The following is a 21796-nucleotide window of genomic DNA, read 5'->3' as shown; positions in this document are numbered from 1 at the left end:
CATGTGGAGAACATTCACACTCCATGCACACAGACCCCGAGGTGGGAATCGAACCCAGACCTTGGAGGTGCAAGGTGACAGTGCTAACACTATGCCACTGTGCTGCCTCAGTAATATACAATGAAGGCTAGAATATAATAAATATAAAGTAATGTTTAGCTATGAAAATAAACTAAATGAACATTGCTTTATTATTATTATTATTATTATTATTATTTTATGGAAATAAACTGTAAAGTTGCCGTGTCTGTACATGATATTTGCGTATATATATATATATATATATATATATATATATATATATATATATATATTTGGGGGGGGGGGGGTGACGTAAGATGAGTAATAGAACACATCAAGATGTTTTTTGTAATTTTTGTCTGTCTGTCTCTCTGTCTGTTTGTGCACGCATCACATTAAAACTATTGAACTAATTTTAATGAGGTTTTTACAGGTGTATTTGGGTGAGCTGGAGGTAACATACAGTATAGACTTTCTTTCATCACAATCGGTTCATGGGAAGAGAAGATATGCTCATTTAAAATTTAAATGAATAACGCCCTTATATCATAAAAATTTACCTTAAAAAAAAAAAACATTACTTCATTTCAAAATTCAAAAGATGGCATTACTGTATGAGTGTGCAATTAAATTACACGTGAATGAAGTCGCAGGCATAAAATAAAATGAAACCAGGGAGAAGATAAATAAAATAGCTAAATAATTAATTATTTGCTATTTGATTTTAAATATTATGAAATTAGCATTTATGTATTAAAATGTATTAATTAATATTTTAAATGGATATCAATAAATAGTTATAATAATACTAATAATAATAATAATTATTATTATTATTATTATTCATATTATTATTATTAACAGACTCTGGGACACTATTTATTAACACATGTTGAATGATATCTCTTCTCCCACCTTGTCTTATAATTCCACCCTCTCCATAACCCTGCTTTCTCTCTCTCTCTCTCTCTCTCTCTCTCTCTCTCTCTCTCTCTCGTTGTTCCCACCCATATCCTGCTACACACTGACTCATAGATTGTATGAATTCCTATAAGATTCAGTGAATTGTGTTTCTTATCCAGTGGATTTTCTTTGACTCCATGAATAAATAAAGCCTGTTCTGGACAGAAGACAACAAGGGCTGTGTTTCAAATCTATGATAGAGTTAAACAAGTGGAAGCGGAACGTGAGTACATGCTCTGTGTGCATGTTTATGTATGTGTGTGTGTGTGTGTGTGTGTGTGTGTGTGTGTGTGTGTGTGTGTGTGTGTCTTGGGACGGAGTTGGACAGCAGGGAGTTTCTCCGGTGTGAAAGTTGTCCAAACTGAACAGATTTTCAGCCTCAAGGTAAAGATTGTGAGATACGTAACCCATGTGAGCTTCTGAATATGTTCATGTTTATGTCTGTAGATTTATAGATTCAGCACATGTTGTTTGATTTATAAAACACACAGATGAATGAAATCAGTTCAACAATCTGCTGAGATTTATAGAATGTTATAAACTGTTAAATATCTTTGAGTAATCAACATCATTTTAAACATCATTTTAAAGAGAATTTTAAAGAAAATTAAAAAATATTATGGATTCTTTATGTTAATTTATTAGACAATAATCTGTCAGATTATCCTTCAGAGAACTTTTTTTTCAAAGAGGATAGAAAACTGTTGTCTATGTAATGAAAAATATCTAATTGTATTTTTTTCTTGTTTATAGAATTCAAAATTAAAGTAAATGTATTATTGACTTATTATAAAGTAAGCCTTTCATATATGTTTCTTCGTTAGAATGCAAGTGCCTGTATTATTCAAATATCTAAATATTTTATTCCTAAATACAGTACTAGGACTAAATGGCTGTCATCATCTGCATCTGTTTCTCACTGGGTCAGGACTTAAGTTAGATGATTTTTTTTTAATGCTGGAATGATTCATAGGTCACTGTGTGGCTCAACCAACAATAATATTCCTCTATAATGTCAGGATATTCCTTTATATCCAGAAAGATTCTTCAGGAAGCTTGGAGAACTATTCCTCAAGAATACTTTAATAAAACAAGAAGCAAAATCAGCTTCAGCTTTGGAAGCAAAATCTAAGGAATGAGGTGCCAGGACTTTTAAACAGTAATGTATGAATGAAAATCCTCAAGTCCATTTCACTCAAAAACATGAATTTGTTTACATGTTTTCAGGCTCTAAAGTGATGAGGAACTAAAATGAAGACAAACTGATTTCAGAACTTTGGGCTGGAATGTAAGTGTGTGTGTCTTATCGAATTAAAACCATGACAATTAAAGCAAATAATACGTTTATTAATCATAAATACACTAAAAAAAACAGGCCATATATCACATGAATGTTATTTAACATGTAATAACAATTCTTAGTCCACAGTCACCACCAAAAAGAACTGAAATAAACAAATCAATTAATAAATCAATAAATAAATCAATCAATTTGATTATGCATTTTTAAAAATAGCTGCTAAATAAAATTTCTATATTTTGAATTTAAATAATTAATGTAAAGAATTATATTTGTTTTCTTTTGTTTGCTATTAGAATTATGGAATTTTATTTTCATTAAATAAAACATCATTTTCAGAAGCAGCATTTACAGAATTATGACCAGTGTTGGGGGACGTTTCTTTATAAACTAACTAATTACATTACAAAATTACTGTCATTAAAAAGTAATCAGTTACATTACAGCATTACTTTCTGATAAAAGTAACTAGTTCGAGTATTTTTCCATTGCAGAAAATGAAAACTCCTTTGTGATTCCTCATGCATGTTGTTTTAGTCGAGACCTTTATAATTGTTCTACCATCATCACTCAGTCAAGTTTGGCCCGTAATCTGTTAACCACTAATACCCCTATCTCATCTACTAATACCCCTATCTCACCTACGCGGTTTCACGCGGTGGCCGTAAGTACAGTTCATCATGATTCACCGAGTTTTGGTGCTGTGATTAAGTTTCCATCTTTTCACGCGTCGGTTCTTGCATAGTCAAACCGCATAGGTGAGATAGGGGTATAAAAGCAGAAATAACAGAGGGGGGCGGGTTATCAGGGGCGGGGCTTGTAGGACGAATTTCACAAACACACACACACACACACTAACGGATTAGAAATGTCTGCTGTCTGGCTCACGGATTACATTTTTGAATAACTGAGTATTTAAGTGGCAGACCTAAGCATAAGATTACTCGTTACATAAAAAAGTAATCCAAGTACTCTAACACGTTACTTTTTATTGCGTTACACCCAACACTGGTGAAGAAAGTTTTCGGATTAGGATTACACTCCCTTAAAACAATCTTCTCCTTTAACTTATTAAGGATCGTTTTGAACAAGCCCTAATTTGTGATCAAGTAACCATATAAAATATTTATAATAAAAAATAAAGTATCTGCAAATAACTTATTTCCTTTTTTTGTCATCATCATCTCAGGCTAAGATGTTTGAGGCGACGTTGCCAAGATGCTTACAGCTCTGCATCTTCCTGGCCATCGTGTACAGCATTAATGGTTCGTGATTCAAAAGAGAGTGAGGCCTTGTGTATTTGATGATTGATGGCTGGTGGATCATTGTGCTGCATGAGTATGATTACTGCGCTGTCTCTCAGGCAGGGTGGTGGCTCCTCCACGGGTCGAGGGAGTGGTGGATCAGCCCTTCACACTGAGCTGCACGCTAACCAAGTCCAAATCAGACCAGGTGAAACAGGTACGCTGGCTGGACATGAAGAACCAGACGCTCATCTCGTATGTGCCGGGTCAGCCGGACAGCGTGAGTGGGCAGTACCATGTGGAGCTGGGGGAAGGCCCGAAAGATTCCAGCAAGGTGGTTATCAAACGCGTGGGCTATCGCGACGAAGGATGCTACACCTGCATCTTTGATGTTTATCCCACAGGCTCCAAGGAAGGACACACATGTCTCATGGTCACTGGTGAGCCCTGCAAATACAGCAAAGTGCACCACACTGTAAACTACAGCACTATTTTAAAACACAGGTTTATTTAATGCACTTGTTCTAATATGGTATAATTTTTATAGTAAAAGCTACTTCACAGGGATTCACATTGTACAGTACATGAAAAGGACAAAAAGCGTTTTATTTATAATTTATGGAAGGAGTCTCCAGTGTCAGCATTTTTAAGGGCTTGTGACACTTTGACAAAGACCATGAAGTTCCCACAGCGTTCTAAAATAACGAAGAATGCAGTAGGAACCTATTTATAAAAGTTTATACTTTTTCCTAACTGGATCCCTGTCAGGTTCTCTCTCTCCGGTTATCACGTTGTCACTAATTTTAAAGTGCTCACACATGAAGTGCTCACCAAGACCAATGAGATTACACCGAGGTATTACTATGTCTGGATAGCTCACACCTGGTCATAACAGGTGCTTATCACACATATGAAATTGCATCCAGTATTTATACTAAATTCTCTAAATGTGACATAGATGCACTGAAAACCTGCTGCATGTGCACCATAAATGTGGTTATCACCAGAAGAAAGTAACATTAACTTCTACAACGTGGTATGGACAAACCATGGTCAGAACACAAGCCTTAAGAGGGCTCCATGAGAACTCCATTGACCACAGTTACATCCCAATGACAACTCAGTCAGAATGCCATCCAGCCGTTCCTGTCTGGGCCATGCTTGTAGTACACCAATAAGAATAGTTACACAATTAACTAGTTAATGCTGTCATTAATATGTCCTGGTTAAGTTCCTCCTGCATCTTGCTTCGACAATGTCCCTTATTTTTGAAGACATCCAGCTCTTTTGACGTGGCAGCTCCACATCAAAAGAGACAACACTATGGCCTGACTGGTTCCTACTCCAGCTTGTATTGTGTCCACCCACTTTTATGAGAATGTAGTGGAGATGTGGCTCAGTGTGAGAGGGATAATAGTCAGAGGTAATATTGTAACATCTTTAGGATAGAGGATTTTACAGTCACAGTAAAACGATAAGCTGTCTTATTAACTCTAAAGTAAAGAGAAGATGGTGATGGACTGGTAAGGACAGGGACTCACTTCTTTTATGGACATTCCAAAACATTAAATCTAACTTTAAATTAATAGAAATGAAGAACAAGGGCAACCTGTGTACCAGCTTCTCCCAACCAGAAGGTTGCTCTTTAAGACACCCTGATACCTTTACTCCCTGAGCTGGGGAAAACCCCACTTACTGGACAGACTTTTGTAAAAATGCTTTCACAGAGATGAATAAATATCACTGTGGTGGTTCATAACCAGTTCAGAGTAGTAATGTGCTGCAGATTTTTTGAGGCAGTAAAATGCTTATCCTGCTTACATCTATACTGACTAGACTTTATATAAAACAAGCCTGAGAGCATTTTTCTCCTCAAGTAAAGTAAGAACTATGTCTATCATCTCCAGATGTTTAATCATATTTATGAATTTAGATGTTAGCACAGCATAAGGCATGAACTGATATTTCAGTTCGAACCTACAGTGTTTTGGGAGGTTGTGTGTTGTATAAACAAAATTATCATGAATCTATCTGAACAGATGGTAGTTTCCATTAAAGAGAAAAAAAATATTAAATTCATGCCACTAGATCATCCATCATCAGTCTTCATTCTTATTTTTCTTTAACATAATCAGTCACACATCCACATCTGCTCTACATCTGCTTCTTGCAGATTTTCCACTGGTGTCCCCCAAGGCCCAATGCTCATCCCTCTATTATTTTTATTCTGTACCTGCTCTTTTGGTGAGACCTAACCTGGTTCTTTGACTTAGCATTTAAGAAAGGATGGGTGGCATAATGCTAGTGTGTGTTGTATTTATTTAAATGTACGGTGTACATGTGGAGTAGTCTTAAATTATGATGTTTCTGTGAGCATGAGCTGTTTAAGATGCTCAGGTCAGGTAAAGCCATGTTTGGTTGGTATTGGGTTCTGACAATAAAATAAAAGTGAATGTAGAAATGTCCCACTAGAGTCTTTTTAACATATGTCTCTCTATCTGTCTGTCTCCAGCCACAGTGAGTCAAGGAGGAAATAAGACAGTAGTGAAAGGTAAACAGGCATCTCTATCCTGTCTCTACGGCCTGCCTGAGAAGGTGCAGCAGATTTTGTGGAAAAAAGTGTTAGGACGCAATATGTTTCAGGAAGTGGCGTCTTTCGCCAAGCGCAGCGATCCTGTAATAGAGGAGAAGTACGCTGACAGGACGAGTCTCACTCACTCGCTGTCAGACTCCCAGCTCACCTTTTATCCTGTGAATACAGAGGACGAGGGCTGCTACACCTGCCAGTTCCACACCTATCCTGAGGGCACCAAGAGCGCCACCTCCTGCCTCACTGTGTTTGGTACATCACTCATTAACTACACACGGCGGACGATGTTTGAAATTCTATGCTTTTGTCTATTGAGTTGGGAAAAGAAACATTAAGTAAATGGAGCCATGGATCTGCATGTTTTCCAATTATCCCTGCACTACTCACTGCTGAGGTGTGTTCAGTCAATCAGAAGCTGGAAGATACCAATTCACTTTTTTTCCACCTGCTAAGATGGTACGGTAAGATAGTTATCTAAGAGTATCTCCCAGCTTCTGATGTAGACTAATTAATGTTAATTAATTAACGTTTTAATGTTTATCTTTTATTAAAATAAAATTATAAGCATGCATAAAATGTTATTATTCTGAGTATAATACTGCTAAGATCCAACCATTAACTTTTATATAGCACTTTTCACACATTATAATGCAACTTAAAGCTCTTTATAAAATAGTAAAGAAAAAAAAAACAGCGAAATTAAAAAAACGACATAAGGCGATAGAGACAAAAATATAAGAAAACAGAACAGTTTGAAAAAAAACAAATAATTACATATGTAAAAAAAGCAGATAATAGACAAAAATAAATAAATAAATATAAAAAATAAGAAAAATGTAATGGGTGGCATGGTGGTGGAGTGGTTACCACTGTCGCTGTCAAATGTGTTCTAATATTTTTTACAAAATATATATATTTTTAACAAAGTTAGAAAAGAAATAGAAAACAATGTAACAGAAATAGACTGTCTGGAAATATATATAGTAATATAATAATAATAATAATAATAATAATAATTGTACCAATAATAATAATAATCAATCCTGAATCGGGTTAAATAAGGAATTGTAAATATTCAGTAAAATTCCATCTTAATAAATAAATATACAGTTTTTTTCTAAAAGTATTTATTAATCATTTGTTTGTTTGTTTATTTATGGCATAACACAACATAACATACAAATTTGTGTTTAGTTTGTTTATTGTTAGTGATAATCCTTTAAAATCCAGCAGATGCACTAGAGTTTAGACATTCCTCAGTCATAAAGCAAAATAACTTCACAGAATAATGTATAATTAAATAATGTGCACAAATGTAGAGGTTATTGGAAATCAGTGACATTTCAGATTTAAAGTTTTGTTAATTTGTGACATGAGGAAACATAAATCCTGCGCAGTGTGCAAGTGGACAGAGAGAGAGAGAGAGAGAATGAGAGCGTTGTGAACGTGAGCGATTGTAGGAGACTGCGAGTGAAAAGCGTGATTGTGTTACACACTGCCTTGCTCTGTGCTTTCCACCTCCTCCATCACTCTGCATCTCTTTCTATCTTTCCTTCTCTAGCTTTGTATTTGTTCTGTTGTTTTATACCAACACTCATGCTTTTGTGTGCTAAGAAATCCCAATCTTAATCAGAAATCTCTCAGTCTGTGTTCTGACCCACGCACTCCCAATCTCACGTCCATCAACATTTCAGAAATAAAATTAAAATGGGGGAAAATTTATTTAGATTGAAAAAAAAATCCTACAAATAACATACTAAAGTATATTTGCAACTTTATTTTGTAAGCAATAAATAAATGAAGTAATAACAGGAGTTAACTGTAACTCTCCCATGAAATTTCAGTCAATATACTCATCTAAGGAAGTTACATTTGATTTACAGATTTCTTGTTATTTTTCTCTATACCGATTAATTTATTTTGTTTTCTTTTGTGAATGGCGCAGATTTTTTCATGTAGTTGGTGTGTTATTTCTTTCTTACAGTCCTCCCCAAACCTCAGGTGAGCTACAAAACCACATCTCCTGGTGTAATAGAGGCAAACTGCACTGCCGCGGCTCGCCCCAAACCGGAGATCGTGTGGAATGTGGAGGGGAATAACAGGACGCTAGGACCGCCGGTGTCCACGATCACGCAGCAGGACGACGGGACGACGCTAGTCATCAGCACGCTGACCATACAGGCCGACCTCCTGAAGGACGTCTCTGTCAAATGTCTCGTCCACCACAAAGGCCTGGAGTCGGCCATCGCTGTGTCCATGAACACCAAGAGTACGTGTAACTCTTTGATTTTTTTTAGTGGGCAGAAATAAAAGAATCTCAGGGTAGCCAAGTGAACAGTAGCGATATTAAATGCAGCAAAAATAATATTTTTGCTATAATTTGTATAATTTTGATTAAACATGAAGTAATCATGTGGCAATCTCCCAGGGGGCAACCTATGTTTTTTTTTTTTTTTTAATGATATTAAGCCAAAAAGACATGCATAATTGGGGACATGCATAGCTAATTTGAGTGATACCTGCAGTGTAAACGTCAAACCAGCAGCTGTCTGCTATGCATCACTTTGCACTTCCACATGCATGAGCTCACAGACGCCCCTGATTGGCTGTAGAGCCGTCATTAACGTGGGAGCACGAAGTACCTTCCATCCCTCTCCTCTGAGAGAGCTCGGCCAATCAGCTTCCTCTAGACCTCCGGCTGCGAGAGGTTACAGCATCACCCGGGAATCGAACTAGTGATCTCTGGAGCGAGCATTTTACCACTGCGCACTCGGAGGCCCTGACATTAGCATATAAATTAATGTTTTCCACCTTTTACCTAAGCATAGTTTTCCAGAATTTTTGCTAAGCTAAAGCAAATATCGCTAGTTTGTGGTAACTGAGGTGAGTTTCCAAACAGCTTTTTCCAGCCAGCAGCCAGGCTCTGCTTGTTTTGCACATTTGCCCATTTATGGATTACCCGGGGTTTAGGTGGAGTCAAGATGGCTCGACCAGAGCTCCCACAGTTGATCTTCAAATCTTCCCTTTAGAAAACCTATGGGTGGCGTCACAGAGGGTTTGTCCAGGTCTTATACAGTCTGTGGGTAAAACATGCATCTGAGTAATGAGAGGATATGAGGAGGGTAGAAAGTGAGTATGTTAGTTAGCTAGTTAGTCTAAAAGCTAGTTAGTTAGCTTGTAATTGTTGTGTAGGTTGGTTAAAGTGTTACCATGGTTACAGTGTGAGCATTTGGTAAGATACTTTTTCCTCATATGGAAGTAAAGTAATTTAGCCAGTATACTTATTATATAATTATTAGCTTGCTACCATGTGCAAAGTTCAACTTAAATTGGCAAAAGCTCAGCTCTGGGGTCTGAGTTCATCTCATCGTCCTCTCTGCCTGCTTTTCTTGGCTCACACCCTCATATTGCAAATGCTTCTGGACAGAAATCATCTGGTGCCTAAATCCCAAGAAAACACCTCTTGGGATTTAAAGCTGTCTCTCCTACAGTGGAACGTGTGTGTGTAGGGGGGGGGAGACAGATGTTAGTGGGAATTCTCTTACATAAAGACATATGACAGGAGGAAAACCAAAACACATCCTAAGAGAATATAAAAAAGGAAAAAAAAAAAAAATATATATATATATAAAGGTTCTCTGACTTAGTAACTATTTTAAACAGAAGTCGTATCTTACATTGTGATTATTATTCATCATGTTCAAGTGGTTGGTGGTGTTTTTTTGGCTGCTCTCCACATGGTTTTATGCTGGATGACCTTACTGGCCCAAGCCTCCCTGCTTTAGTCTGGTCTTGGGACTAGTGGGTTTTGAGCCTTCAACATTGCAGATGAGAAGCCTACCACTGAGACACAAATGTCCATTCATCATAGTCAAGTTGTATAATGTGGCTAAAGACATGTTGCACTCAATTAAAGGAAGAATTTTCAACTAGAGAAAAGAAAGCACTAGGAAAAAAGTTGGAATCTCTACTGAGCAAGTCATGATGGGCTCCTTAACCTGTTACCAGTCAAAATTCCAGACACAGCTTCTCATTCCATGGTCCTTTCTGATGTTTATTTCTTTCTACACAGTAAAACAATATTGAAGGCGTTTTTATCCAAAATCCACAAAAATCTCCTCTGAACAGTTGATCTTGAGATGTATATCTGCTCCTTCTGCTCTGTAAAGCTTCATAACGGCTCTAATCTGAGGTGCTGGTTATTAATTGGTGATTTCTGAGGCTGGTGACTCTAAATGAACTTCTCCTCTGCAGCAGAGCTCAGTTTTGCTCTTGCTTTCCTGGGAAGGTCTTCATGAGAGACAGTTTCATCATGGAGCTTGATGGGTTTTACAAACGCACTCGACACAATACTGTTCTTGTAAGAACTGTGCAAGAACAGCTGAAATTCATGTCTTTAAATAACCGACTGACGTTGTTAAAAAAAATCGAACAAACAAAAAACATTGAATTAGAAGGTGTGTCCAAACTTTTGACTGGTACTCTATATACTTCCCCTAATATCATGAGACATACTCCTTCCCCCCATATATTTTTCCAACTTTTTTCATAACTTTTAATAAGCCAGACTTTCTTATATTTTAATTCAGTCTTCAGTAATAATTCTCCAGGCTCCCTGAATTCAAGCATAACAAAATATCTAACTTAATGCATGAAACAGGTGCAGATGATCAGGCCAGTGATTAGTGTCCATACCACTGATGCTAAATGCTGATTGGATGCAATTAGATGGCAGCGTTCCCACACGCCCAAACTTTGCCCTGATTTCCTGACTGCTCCTGGTCACCTCACACATGTCTTAAATGGTTTACAAACTGGATGCACATTATGAAATGATAAGAACTATGATGTAATGAACAATAACTCCACTACCAATAGTGCCAAACTTTATCCATGGATTTAGGATCTGTTTAGTAGTCAGTTCACAGACTTGGATGAAGCTATTTTAGTGGATTTTCTCCCCCCATTTCTCCTTTCCACACCAAGACGCATTACACCATAGTAACTGTGTTTGAGTTTAGTTTAATAAAAATGAGATGAATAACTAAAATGTCTCCCTCAGTTGGAAAAGCTCTGGCCATCCTGATCTCGGTGACTGCAGTAGCCTTCCTGCTGATCATCTGCATGTGTGTCTGCCTGTGGAAGTGTGTTTTGCGCAGTAATGGTAAGTCTGAACATTTGTGTGTGTGTGTGTGTGTTTTGTTTCCTTTTATAACAAGGTTATACTCTGCCTGGTGGAAAAAAGTCACCATTTTAGCAGGGTCAAATTATTGGGCCGCATCAAGAAAGAGAAAGAAACCTACGGTGGCACTGAAGTGCAAAACAAATTAACAAAACTGAAAACAAAATAACAAAACCCAAAACAAAACAACAAATTTAAAACCAAATTAACAAAATGGAAAAAACAAAATAACTAATTCAAAAACAAAATATCAAAACCCAAAACAAAATAACAAATTTAAAACCAAATAACAAATCCGAAAACAAAATAACAAAACTCAAAACTAATTTGTTATTTTGTTTTTGGATTTGTTAATTTGGTTTTGAATTTGTAATTTTTTTTTTGTCTTTTGTTAATTTGTATTGCACTTCTCGGCCAGTCCGATACAAACCGGAAAAAGTAGGTATAGTTTGCAAATTAAATTCTTACCGCTGATTGGACGAGACAGCTGTCACTCAAGATATACAGGAAGTACTGTAGTAGTGGTAGATTCATGTGTGTATAAATGTGCAAACATGTACTGTCCTTATTGTGGTTTCAAATATGCCATTCTTAAGTCAGTTTTGTTTATTTATTTTTTTTTTTTGCACTTACGTACAGTGGCCTTGAAGTGCAAAACAAATTAACAAAACTGAAAACAAAATAACAAAACCTAAAACATTTATTTTGTTTTTAGTTTTGTTCATTTGTTTTGCACTTCACAGCCACCGTAGAATATATAATATAGTGCTGAACCATAAACTTTGTGGAAGAAGTGTGGTCACAAAATAAATCTGCAATTTATGAATTTGATGTGCCAGAAACAGCTCTGTCCATTGGATTATTAAAACCTGGAAGTATAGTACTGGGCCTTCACCTTCATGAAAGAAATGTGGTAAAAAATCATGAATGGAAATGACTTGGTGAAGTTGCAGAGTAAAAAAACAAAAAACAAATAGAGCAATGCTTCATAGTGAAAGTAAGAGGAAGCTGTGTGCCCATAGGAAAACCACTAGTTAGTGAGACATCAACAAGAAGGCTTCAGTTTAAGAATAAAGAATGGACTTGGATTGATTGGAAAAAGGTTATCAGTCCAGACTGAGCCTATTCCAGAGTGATGGGCGTGTCAGGGTGAGAAGGGAAGGACATGAAGCGATGCTCCCATCATGCATCGTGCCCACTGTACAAGCCTCTGGAGACAGTGTTATGATCTGGGGTTGATCAGTTACTCAGGTCTAGACTCAGTAACGTCATGTGGTGATAAAATGAAGTCAGCTGACCACTGAATCACCAGGTAATCACATCTATAAAGCTTTCTTTTTATGATGGCATGGCTACAGTATATTTGAGGACTTAAATAGTGCAGGAGTCAGTCTCAGTCTTTAGCTTGTCTATAGTGTGTTTGAAAGGACCCCTGTGTTCTAAACACTCGAACTGCACAATCAAACACTACGGGCAATTTAAAACCGAAATACTAAGGGGGAAACCCACAAAGTACCTCACACACACACAGACAGAAGATAAGTATTAAATCCCCTACCATGGTGGTGTGATGCATCAGCGCTAACCACCAAGCCACCATACTGCAGAAAATAAATTTAGACACTAGAGTTGGTGAGCATTTGCAATAGATACAGAGTAAATATTTATATAAATAAAAATTATGGGACGTCAAACACTTCTCTCAGCCAAGGACGGAAAGCTGAGACTGCGGTTGGCACAGACTCACCTAAACGTAGCAATTGAAACAAGTACAATAAAATAAAACAATTAAAAAACGTAGCATGATCAGACGAATTGCAATTTCCGCTGAGACACACAGATGTTAGTGTCAGAAATTCTCAAAAAAAGAATGAATCCATGGCCACAATCTGCCTTGTGTCAACGGTCCAGGTTAGTGGGAGGTGGAGTAATGGTGTGGGAAATGTTTTCTTGGCACACTTTGGGTACATTAATGCCAATCAATCATGCCATGAATGCATGACAACATCTACCATCATCTACTGGCTATGTCCAGCATGATAATGCACATCATCACAAATCAAAAGGCATCTTAAATTGGTCTCAGGGACTTTTAACGTCCAGTCAGTGAATCTCAATTTAGCAGAACACCAGTGGGTAGAACAGGAGATGAACATTCATGTGAAAAATTGTGCAGGAACTGTGTGGTGCAATCAATCATGTCACCAGGAAAGACCAGAATCTCATAGAAATCTTTCTAACAATTCATTCCATGAAGAATTGGGACTGTTCTGAGAGCAAACGGAAGACCCGGCCCAGTATGATACAGTCTTTCTAATATAAAAAGTGTTTGGCGAGTGTATAAATATAACCAAGTTCAGCCATAAAATTACAAAGCAAAACATTATGCCAGTATTGTAAAGGAGCCCCTTGTGCAACCGAGCAGCTCTGGCCCTTCACAGCTTTCACAAGACCTCTGAAGTGGAGTCTGGCACCAAAATGTTAGTAGCAGATCCTTTAAGTGGGGTCATTTGCAGGGTGGGGCCTCCGTGGGCTTGTTTGTCTGGTGAATACCATGGCTGCTCAGTCAGATTCAAATCTGGGGAATTTGGAGGCTAGGTCAAGACCTTCCAGGGTGGTAAGGTGATGGCTGATCCAAATTGACTCAAAAAGATCTTAAAATTTGAATTAGATTTTCTAATTCAAAAGATCTAAGAGCCCTTAGGTTGAAGTTTTTCTACTTAAAGCACAACTTAATGTGTTTCTTTATCATTATTCTTTTATTTATTAAAGCAGAGCACAACAAATTTCCCGGGGTTGAATTGACATGCTATAGTGTTTATATACAGTACAGTCGGTCCAGTTGGACTTGTATTAAAGCTGAAAGTGTTATGAACTCTTGGAGCTTTTACTGAGTAGGTCATCATGCAAACTTAAATGTTATTTGGGGCCAATTTATGGTTTAACCACTTCCGTGAAGAGAAGAGGAAATGCTCAAGTGAAGTCCTCATTGAATTAAAACAGAAGAGTCGGTATGAAACTCTTAGATCCAAACCTACAGCTTCACACAAGCCTAGCTTCTCTTGTATTGTAAATCAGCAGCATTATACCGGATACCACACGCCAATTAACTTCTCTATTTTGGATTTCCCTAAACGGAGTTTTGTGGCTTGTTGTTTTTTCTTTCTGTGTCTTAAAAAGTAGTTCTAAGAGGACATGGTTGGGAAAACAGGTCATAGAGTGCATTTTCCCGAATCGCTCTGTGAGAACTGACCTAATGTGCTCTAGTGTGATTTCAGTGATTCTCCACAGCTGGATTGGAGTGTCCTTGGGGCTGCATATCCTAGTGTCAGTCACTCCAAGCTCTTTTGTATGTGTGAAAATAGTTGTATGAAAAGGAAATGTCACTGTGGAGTATAAGAAGGATTCATGTGCGGCTTTGGGTTTAAATGGTGTTACTTTGGTTCCTTAAACAGTTCTCCCTGTGTGTGGTAGCAAGAAATGTAGAAATAGACAGTATATCCAACAAAATGCTGATACATGGAGAAACGTTCAATTATAGAGAGTATCACCATTATAGAGAGAATTATCAGAAAGTTATCATCTATGTCTCTTTTCCCTACAACTTGCAGACAAAAGAGTTTACACTAAACAGTTCCTCTACTATAACATGAAAACTGACATTGTTTGACCTGTTAATTAAAAAAAAAAAAAAATTATTTTTGCCTGTTGCAACTTTTGGTTGGACTTCTAATCACATGGAGACCATTAACTCCTGCTGCGGATGAAGCCATGTGATCTGCCTACAGATTTGTGTCAATTTTTCCACTAAATACCCATGAAGATGTCTTGGATCGCATTAAAACAGTTTTACTGGGATGGCCCATGACTGCAATTGCATGATTAGTTTTAGGCCTGAAATTGCCACGAACAGTTTCATACCTCAACATCCATCCATTCAGGAACCTCTCTAGTCCAACTAGGACCCGGTGTATTTATTCCTATTTTCTAGGACCGTGATATGACCTCCGGTCAACATCCACAGCTGCATTACACACTACAGGGAATTCGGGAACACCAATCAACCTAATCTGCATGTCTTTGGACTGTGGGAGGAAACCGGAGTGCCTGGAGGAAAACCACCAAGCACGGGGAGAACATGCGAATTCCATCACACAGACGTTTAACATGGTGTTAAAATCATGATATAAATGAGATATAAACCTGAAGTCTGAACAGGATTTGCTTACGTTCCTGGAATTAAACACTTTGGGCCCAGAATCAGCTTTAGGGTGGAAACAGTAGCTCGGCTTCACCACACCAGCCTGGTGATGATTATTTTACTACAGCAGAAGTGGTGTTTATTTTCATCACAAACTACTTTCTTATCCAACTGTTTTCCTGTGCTCGGAAACCAGACTCCTCCCAAGACCTCCAGAGACACATGACTGAGCTTACTTCCTGTGGCCATTATTTCACTGTTCCTATTCACCTAATGGCCTCTAAACTCAATTGTGTGTGTGTGTGTGTGTGTGTGTACAACTTCACCAAGCATTTAAGTGATCTCCATTCAGCCCTATCCTTCTAGGTTTTAATTATGCATTGAACAGTGCTGTTTCAGACACATTACATACATAACATCAGTTTTCTCCTTAAGGATGTATTCCTAGAACAATATACATTCTGTGTACTATGTATTTTACAGTGTCATGCTTGAAGGTTCAAGATTCTTTACTGTCATTATATGCGTATAGAGAAATTAAAGTAATCAAAATGCAACCAATTTATTATTAGCATTAATAAATAAAATAACATAATAAATAAATATATATAAATACTTGAACAATATAAACATTCTACACAACACAACATTGGATAAAATTTGTGTAAACATACAGATTGTAGTATAATAAGATGCTTCAAGATTCAAGAATTGCATCATAACTTTTAATTTGTTCATTTCTGACGAATTTGACAATTTTAGGGTAAAAATGTGACATATTTTCTTACATTTCTGAATATAAATCTGTTCGAGAAATGCAGTCAGATCAAATTAAATATAAAATACAAGGTTATTAAATTATTAGAATTGTTAAGTTTAATTAAAACTTACTTCCAGTAACAAAAACAATCTTTTTTTTAAACTCTGAATCTCGTTCTGTTACATGTGACACCCAGGCACACCATGAGTTTGGAAATGATGTCATGGGAATGCGAATTCACAGATTGTCACATGACTGCACCAGCATGTTCATCAGTGTTCATGTTGGAACGTCATTAGTTAACTTATTTTGTTAGAAAAGTAATTTTGGTGAATCTAAAGCAGTAATTGTACTTTTTTTTTTTTTTCAAATCTATGTCTCTGTTTGTACAGAAGATAAAGGAGGGTGACTTTTGTACAGTGCGACAATAATTAAATGTTAAAGTCAAATATATTTTAAAAGCATATTGAACACAACACAGTGGACCAAAGTGCTGTACAATTCTAAAATTTTTAAAGCTGCAGACAGAAACAGGTATAAAAAACAGACGATAATAAAAAAAAATGTAATTTTTCAACAATAAAAATTACACCCTCCTATTATAACATAAGCAAATAAAACAGTAAAGCGATGTAAATAAATAATAAATAAAAATAAATAGGGAAGGAAAAATATTTCATCACATTGTATTAAATGCCAAAGTGTAATACAAAAGCTCTTGAGGTGAGACTTTACAATAGGAGTCGGGCTGCCTGATGTTCCAGGGTTTAGTGGCTGCTACTGAAGAGGCAGATTTGGGAACTGTAAGTAAAAGCTGCACCAGGAGCCAGTGTAAGGACACCAGGACAGGGGTTAAGTGTCCCGTTTACATGTTTGCATTAAAAACATGCAGCTTAGTTTAACTAGAGCGTTAGTTTCCTTATCAGGGTTTAAAATCACTGTCTGGTCAAACATGCAGTTTTCTAGCAGTTGGTTTTACATAAGATTTAAGGGAACACGTGTCTCTAAAAAGATCAACACACACTCCACTGGGTCCAAATACCAGAACTTCAGTTTAACTCTTATTAAGACTTGGAAAATTTACAGCCATCAACATTGTAATAAACATCTAGTCTTCTGTCATATTTTCACATCTCGTGTGATTTCTGCTTTGAGTAGAATCCACCCTTCATATTCGAGATACCTATGTCACCACTTTATCTCATGAGACCATGATTAAGACTGTCGTTCTTCACCAGAGTTCCTGTTATGCAGGGCGTCATCTTTTCCCCTTTTTCCTACAAAATGTTCTCATGCCAAGGCTTAAAAGCATGGACAATATACCCTGAATCTTAAGACAAAGGCATGATTTATTATTCTTAGTAGTGCTTCCTGTGTCTACGCCTTGTCTCTGGCCTCACACACACACACACACACATTGGGAACACCATGGCAAGGTGTTACAGGTTGATTTTCCTGTTCCTCTTATTTCCTCTTCCAATCAAGGTCATAGTATGAGTCCTGCTGCTCCGCGTGATGAAGTGACAGTGTTCAGACCAACTTAATGAAAGAGAACATTTCACCTGATAAGTTTGAGGTACTGTACGCCAGACCGATATAATGGTGATCATGTCAAACAAGAGCCTATGGGACTAATTTAATGTAAATGCAAATAACTAATAATTTGTTATTATCATGTTGACATTACTTAAGTATCCTCATAAACTGTTGTACAATTAAGCTCATGTTATCTAGAGTGAGGGGAAAAAAAACTGTACAAACCTTGGTCAAAATGTCAATAATGACCGAACATGCCATGACATTGTTTTGTATTTATGCCATTATATAGTACTGGGTATTAAAATGATTTAATTTAAAGACAGACAGACAGACAGACAGACAGACAGACAGACAGACAGACAGACAGACAGACAGACAGACAGACAGACAGACAGACAGACAGACAGACAGACAGACAGACAGACAGACAGACAGACAGACAGACAGACAGACAGACAGACAGACAGACAGACAGACAGACAGACGTCATGGCGTTCTCATAAGTATTTCTAAAAGTCCAAAACTAATCCAAAAACCAAACTTTTGATTTAGGGAAAATATACATAATGTCATTATGGGCATGACTTTGTCATTATATGTCATGGCATGAGATTGGCATTAATATTCATTCCAAAAATCTTGTACGTAAATAGTCAAATGCAACCACAAAAGTATGCGACATCTATTAGAGTGTTAGACTAGTAACTGTTATAACAGTCATTTGTTTCTTGCAGTTAACCTTCACTTGACAAACTGTCACATTACATACATACATATACATTACGTGTCAGTCTGACATTAACAAAGCTATATAAAAGGACAGGAAGTGGCAAGATGCGCTTGGTGGAAACAGTGACATTTAAACCTGATTTATAGCACTGCTTACTGCAGAGGAGATGAGAGTTTAAAGCTTGACTCTTGCTTTTTACAGAATAAAGCATTTCTGACTGATGGACGAAGATGAAAGATGATGACTTTCAACTTTAGATCAGAACATGGATAATGCATTCTCATGGAGAACTTGGACTAAATGGACACAGACCTCTGCTTTCCTGTTATAACCTGCACACATCTGACAGGTTAATTACTTGTGTAAATTAATTATTGACATTGTAGTAATTAAAATAATATATATAAATAATATATATACACCTATATAATGATAAAACAACATATCATGAAGTGTTAGTTCACCAATACAGTATATATATAAACACACACACACCCTGGACAGAGTGCCAATCCATCACAGGGCACACACACATTCACACACTACGGTTAATTTGGGAACGCCAATTAGCCTAATCTGCGTGTCTTTGGACTGTGGGAGGAAACAAGAGTACCCGGAGGAAACCCACCAAATTTATAAACCCGGACCCTGGAGGTGCAAGACCACAGTGCTAACCACTATGCCACCCACCACGCCCATAAACCTTTTTAAGTAATTCAGAATTTTATCATTATTTTCTACTTCATGCTGCAGTTTTAGAACTTTAATCACCTTCTTCAGTTTTTTGGAGCGTTTTTGTGGTAGCCTCCTCTGAATTTTCTCTTGGAGTCATCCCATAAAAACGCGGATGTGACGTAACAAACTCCACAAGGAAATAATGCAATAGTAACAAAATTAAATTAAAAAAAATATGTGTTTAATATTTTTACATCACATGGGAGATCCACTTATCCAGAATGACTTATCTCATTACACATCTGAGCAGTTGAAGGTTAAAGGCCTTGCACAAGGGCCTAATGGAGGTGGTTGTGGGGTTTGCACCTGGGACCTTCCAAAATGTAGTCCAATTCCTTAACCACAAATATCAGCCTCGAGTAACATTTAGTACTGCTATTAAATGTGTTTAAATTGCAGCATGACATAACTGGTAATGTGGTTACATTACGACTGTGAAAGTGTCGCTAGACTTAATCCAGCTCCTCACATAATGACGTAAAACATGGGCTACATTAAGACTCGTGCACCACAGAGACATGGCTTTAGGCAAACTCTGCTGTGTAACTTCCACATAATTTCAGAATAATGTGTAAGTTTGTGGTTATGTCTAAAGTGTGAGAAATTACATGTACATGCATTTTAACCCAACACTGAACCACAATCCGTCTTCTTTGCTGTGGGAAATAAAGTCCTGTTCTAACATTCACAGTGACAGGATGCAGTCCTGAAGGAGGTGTTAAACCAGTTAGTTTCGGTTCTCACTTAAGTCAGCAGCTATAAACAGTTCCCTCACCAGCATCTTTTTTTTCTTTTTCCAAAAATGAAAATAGATCTTCTTTCAACTTTATCTTCAACTTTATTAAGTTGCAGCTTTATGTCTGACACTGGAGACTAATACCTTCCATCAACCCATAGTGATAACTAGGGTTGCTCTCTTCCTTTCTCTTCGGCTACGTTCACATGAATCACTGAATTTTTTGGTGAGATAGGCTTTTCATGTCATGATGGTTTACAATTATAATTACAAGTGACTTTTATCTGACTCTAATGTAGAAACATCTGTCCTTTAAAATGGAATGCATGTGTTTTCAAACAATGGATGCAATTGTTGCTGAGTTTCTGATCGCAGGGTTTGGGGTTCGAGCCCCGGTACTGCCAAGTAGTCACTGTTGAGCCCTTGAGCAAGACCCTTAACCCTATCTGCTCCAGCGGGTTCTGTATCCTGGCCCAACCTGCACTCTGACCCCAACTTTATAACTGGGATATGCTAAAATTACAATTTTACTTTGAGATTAGCATCTAATCTAGGACAAGATATGAAATTGACTTGGGTTCGATTTGAAAAACATCAGATTTGTGCTTTGAGAAAGACCTGTGCCACAAAACTGAATTGAGTCACTTTAGACTGATGATGTGAACGTAGCCTTTCACATAATGACTAAATGATATTTAATATTTAACACAACTTTTTGACATTGAAAAAATCCTCCACGATAAAAATAATACATTTGATCAAATGTATATGTAGTGATTATGAATCTGTAGGTACTTTTTAAACAAAGTGGTCCTTAACAAACATGCATATTTTATCTGTTCAAATAACATTTCACCATCTGATGAGTTTAGTTGGAGCTTGAAATGAAGATGTGTCGGGAAACTGGTCCAGTTTACAGTATGTACTCCAACTCCTGAGACACAGGACATTTTCACGTCAAACTGGATTGAATCATTTATATGTATAAGGTTTTTATCACTGACTGACACACACTGGTAACACACAAGACTAAAAGGTTGAAGGAACTTTGAGAGAAATCATTTATTAGGGACATTATTTATTGTGTGATATATAAAAATGAATGATGTATGATGACTACAGAACTTTCTGCCAAAGCAAATATTAAAAGTATATACATCAGACAGTTGTGTGTGTGTTTTATTAATGATTTTTAAGTTAATCCTGGAATATACAGTAATAATGGACATGTATTAGTGATGCAGATTATGGGATGTGGAGTTTTAAGTTTAAAATGTTGGGGTGTGGCCTTAAAATTTCACAAGATTTTAACTTTTTATTTTATTTTATTTTTATTTATTTTATTTTATTTTTTTTTGGGGGGGTGACACTTTGGACCACCTTTATAAAATGATGTATAATTTCTAAACTGGTGAGTCTTCTTTCTCAGCTAATGTTCATTTACTGTAGAAATAAATAAATAAATGTTTTTTTAAATAATTAAATAAATACAATATAAAAAATGTATTGCCCTGCGATGGATTGGCACCCTGTCCAGGGTGTACCCCGCCTCGTGCCCTATACTGCAGGACTTCTGGGATAGGCTCCAGGCTCTAGCCGTAATAAGAGTGAGTGAGTAAGTGAGTGAGTAAACAAGAATTAAATTTTTTTTGACATTTCAAATAAATAAATTAATTAATAAATAACATGGGAAAATAATAAAAAATTATCAATTCCTATTTATTACTTCAAAAAAATGAATGAATGAATAAATAAATATAAAAAAGTAAAAATATATAATAATTTGTATTTAAAT

The 21796-nt window shown here is 36.7% G+C and overlaps 1 protein-coding gene across 4 annotated transcripts; it reads left to right on the top strand.

Annotated features, from left to right (window-relative positions):
* Window positions 1–1027: 1027 nt before the first annotated feature.
* On the top strand, window positions 1028–21053 carry zgc:113337 (uncharacterized protein LOC503741 homolog). Of its 4 annotated transcripts, none has more exons than XM_053496488.1 (9): window positions 1028–1207; window positions 2212–2272; window positions 3474–3549; window positions 3648–3968; window positions 6041–6370; window positions 8103–8387; window positions 11181–11282; window positions 17747–17837; window positions 18732–21053. In XM_053496488.1, the coding sequence occupies exons 3-8, from the start codon at window positions 3480–3482 to the stop codon at window positions 17803–17805; spliced, it is 1167 nt and encodes a 388-aa protein (XP_053352463.1). In that variant the 5' UTR covers window positions 1028–1207; window positions 2212–2272; window positions 3474–3479; the 3' UTR covers window positions 17806–17837; window positions 18732–21053. The 4 variants fall into 4 exon arrangements, with proteins under 4 accessions (XP_053352463.1, XP_053352466.1, XP_053352465.1 ...); XM_053496489.1 differs by lacking the exon at window positions 1028–1207 and adding an exon at window positions 1352–1368; XM_053496491.1 differs by lacking the exon at window positions 11181–11282.
* The last annotated feature ends 743 nt before the right edge of the window (window positions 21054–21796 follow it).

This window comes from Clarias gariepinus, chromosome 5, assembly GCF_024256425.1.
Source record: "Clarias gariepinus isolate MV-2021 ecotype Netherlands chromosome 5, CGAR_prim_01v2, whole genome shotgun sequence".
NCBI classification, from domain to species: Eukaryota; Metazoa; Chordata; class Actinopteri; order Siluriformes; family Clariidae; genus Clarias; species Clarias gariepinus.
Note: the sequence above shows the minus strand (reverse complement) of the source record. Positions and strands in the feature narration are given on the sequence as shown.

Bases quoted from the DNA above. Each gene is read 5' to 3' on its own strand.
- zgc:113337 (XM_053496488.1), top strand. From the start codon at position 3,480: ATGTTTGAGGCGACGTTGCCAAGATGCTTACAGCTCTGCATCTTCCTG. The intron at 8,388-11,180 runs GTACGTGTAACT...TGTCTCCCTCAG, and splicing joins TGTGTCCATGAACACCAAGA to TTGGAAAAGCTCTGGCCATC. The intron at 11,283-17,746 runs GTAAGTCTGAAC...CTTCCAATCAAG, and splicing joins GTGTGTTTTGCGCAGTAATG to GTCATAGTATGAGTCCTGCT.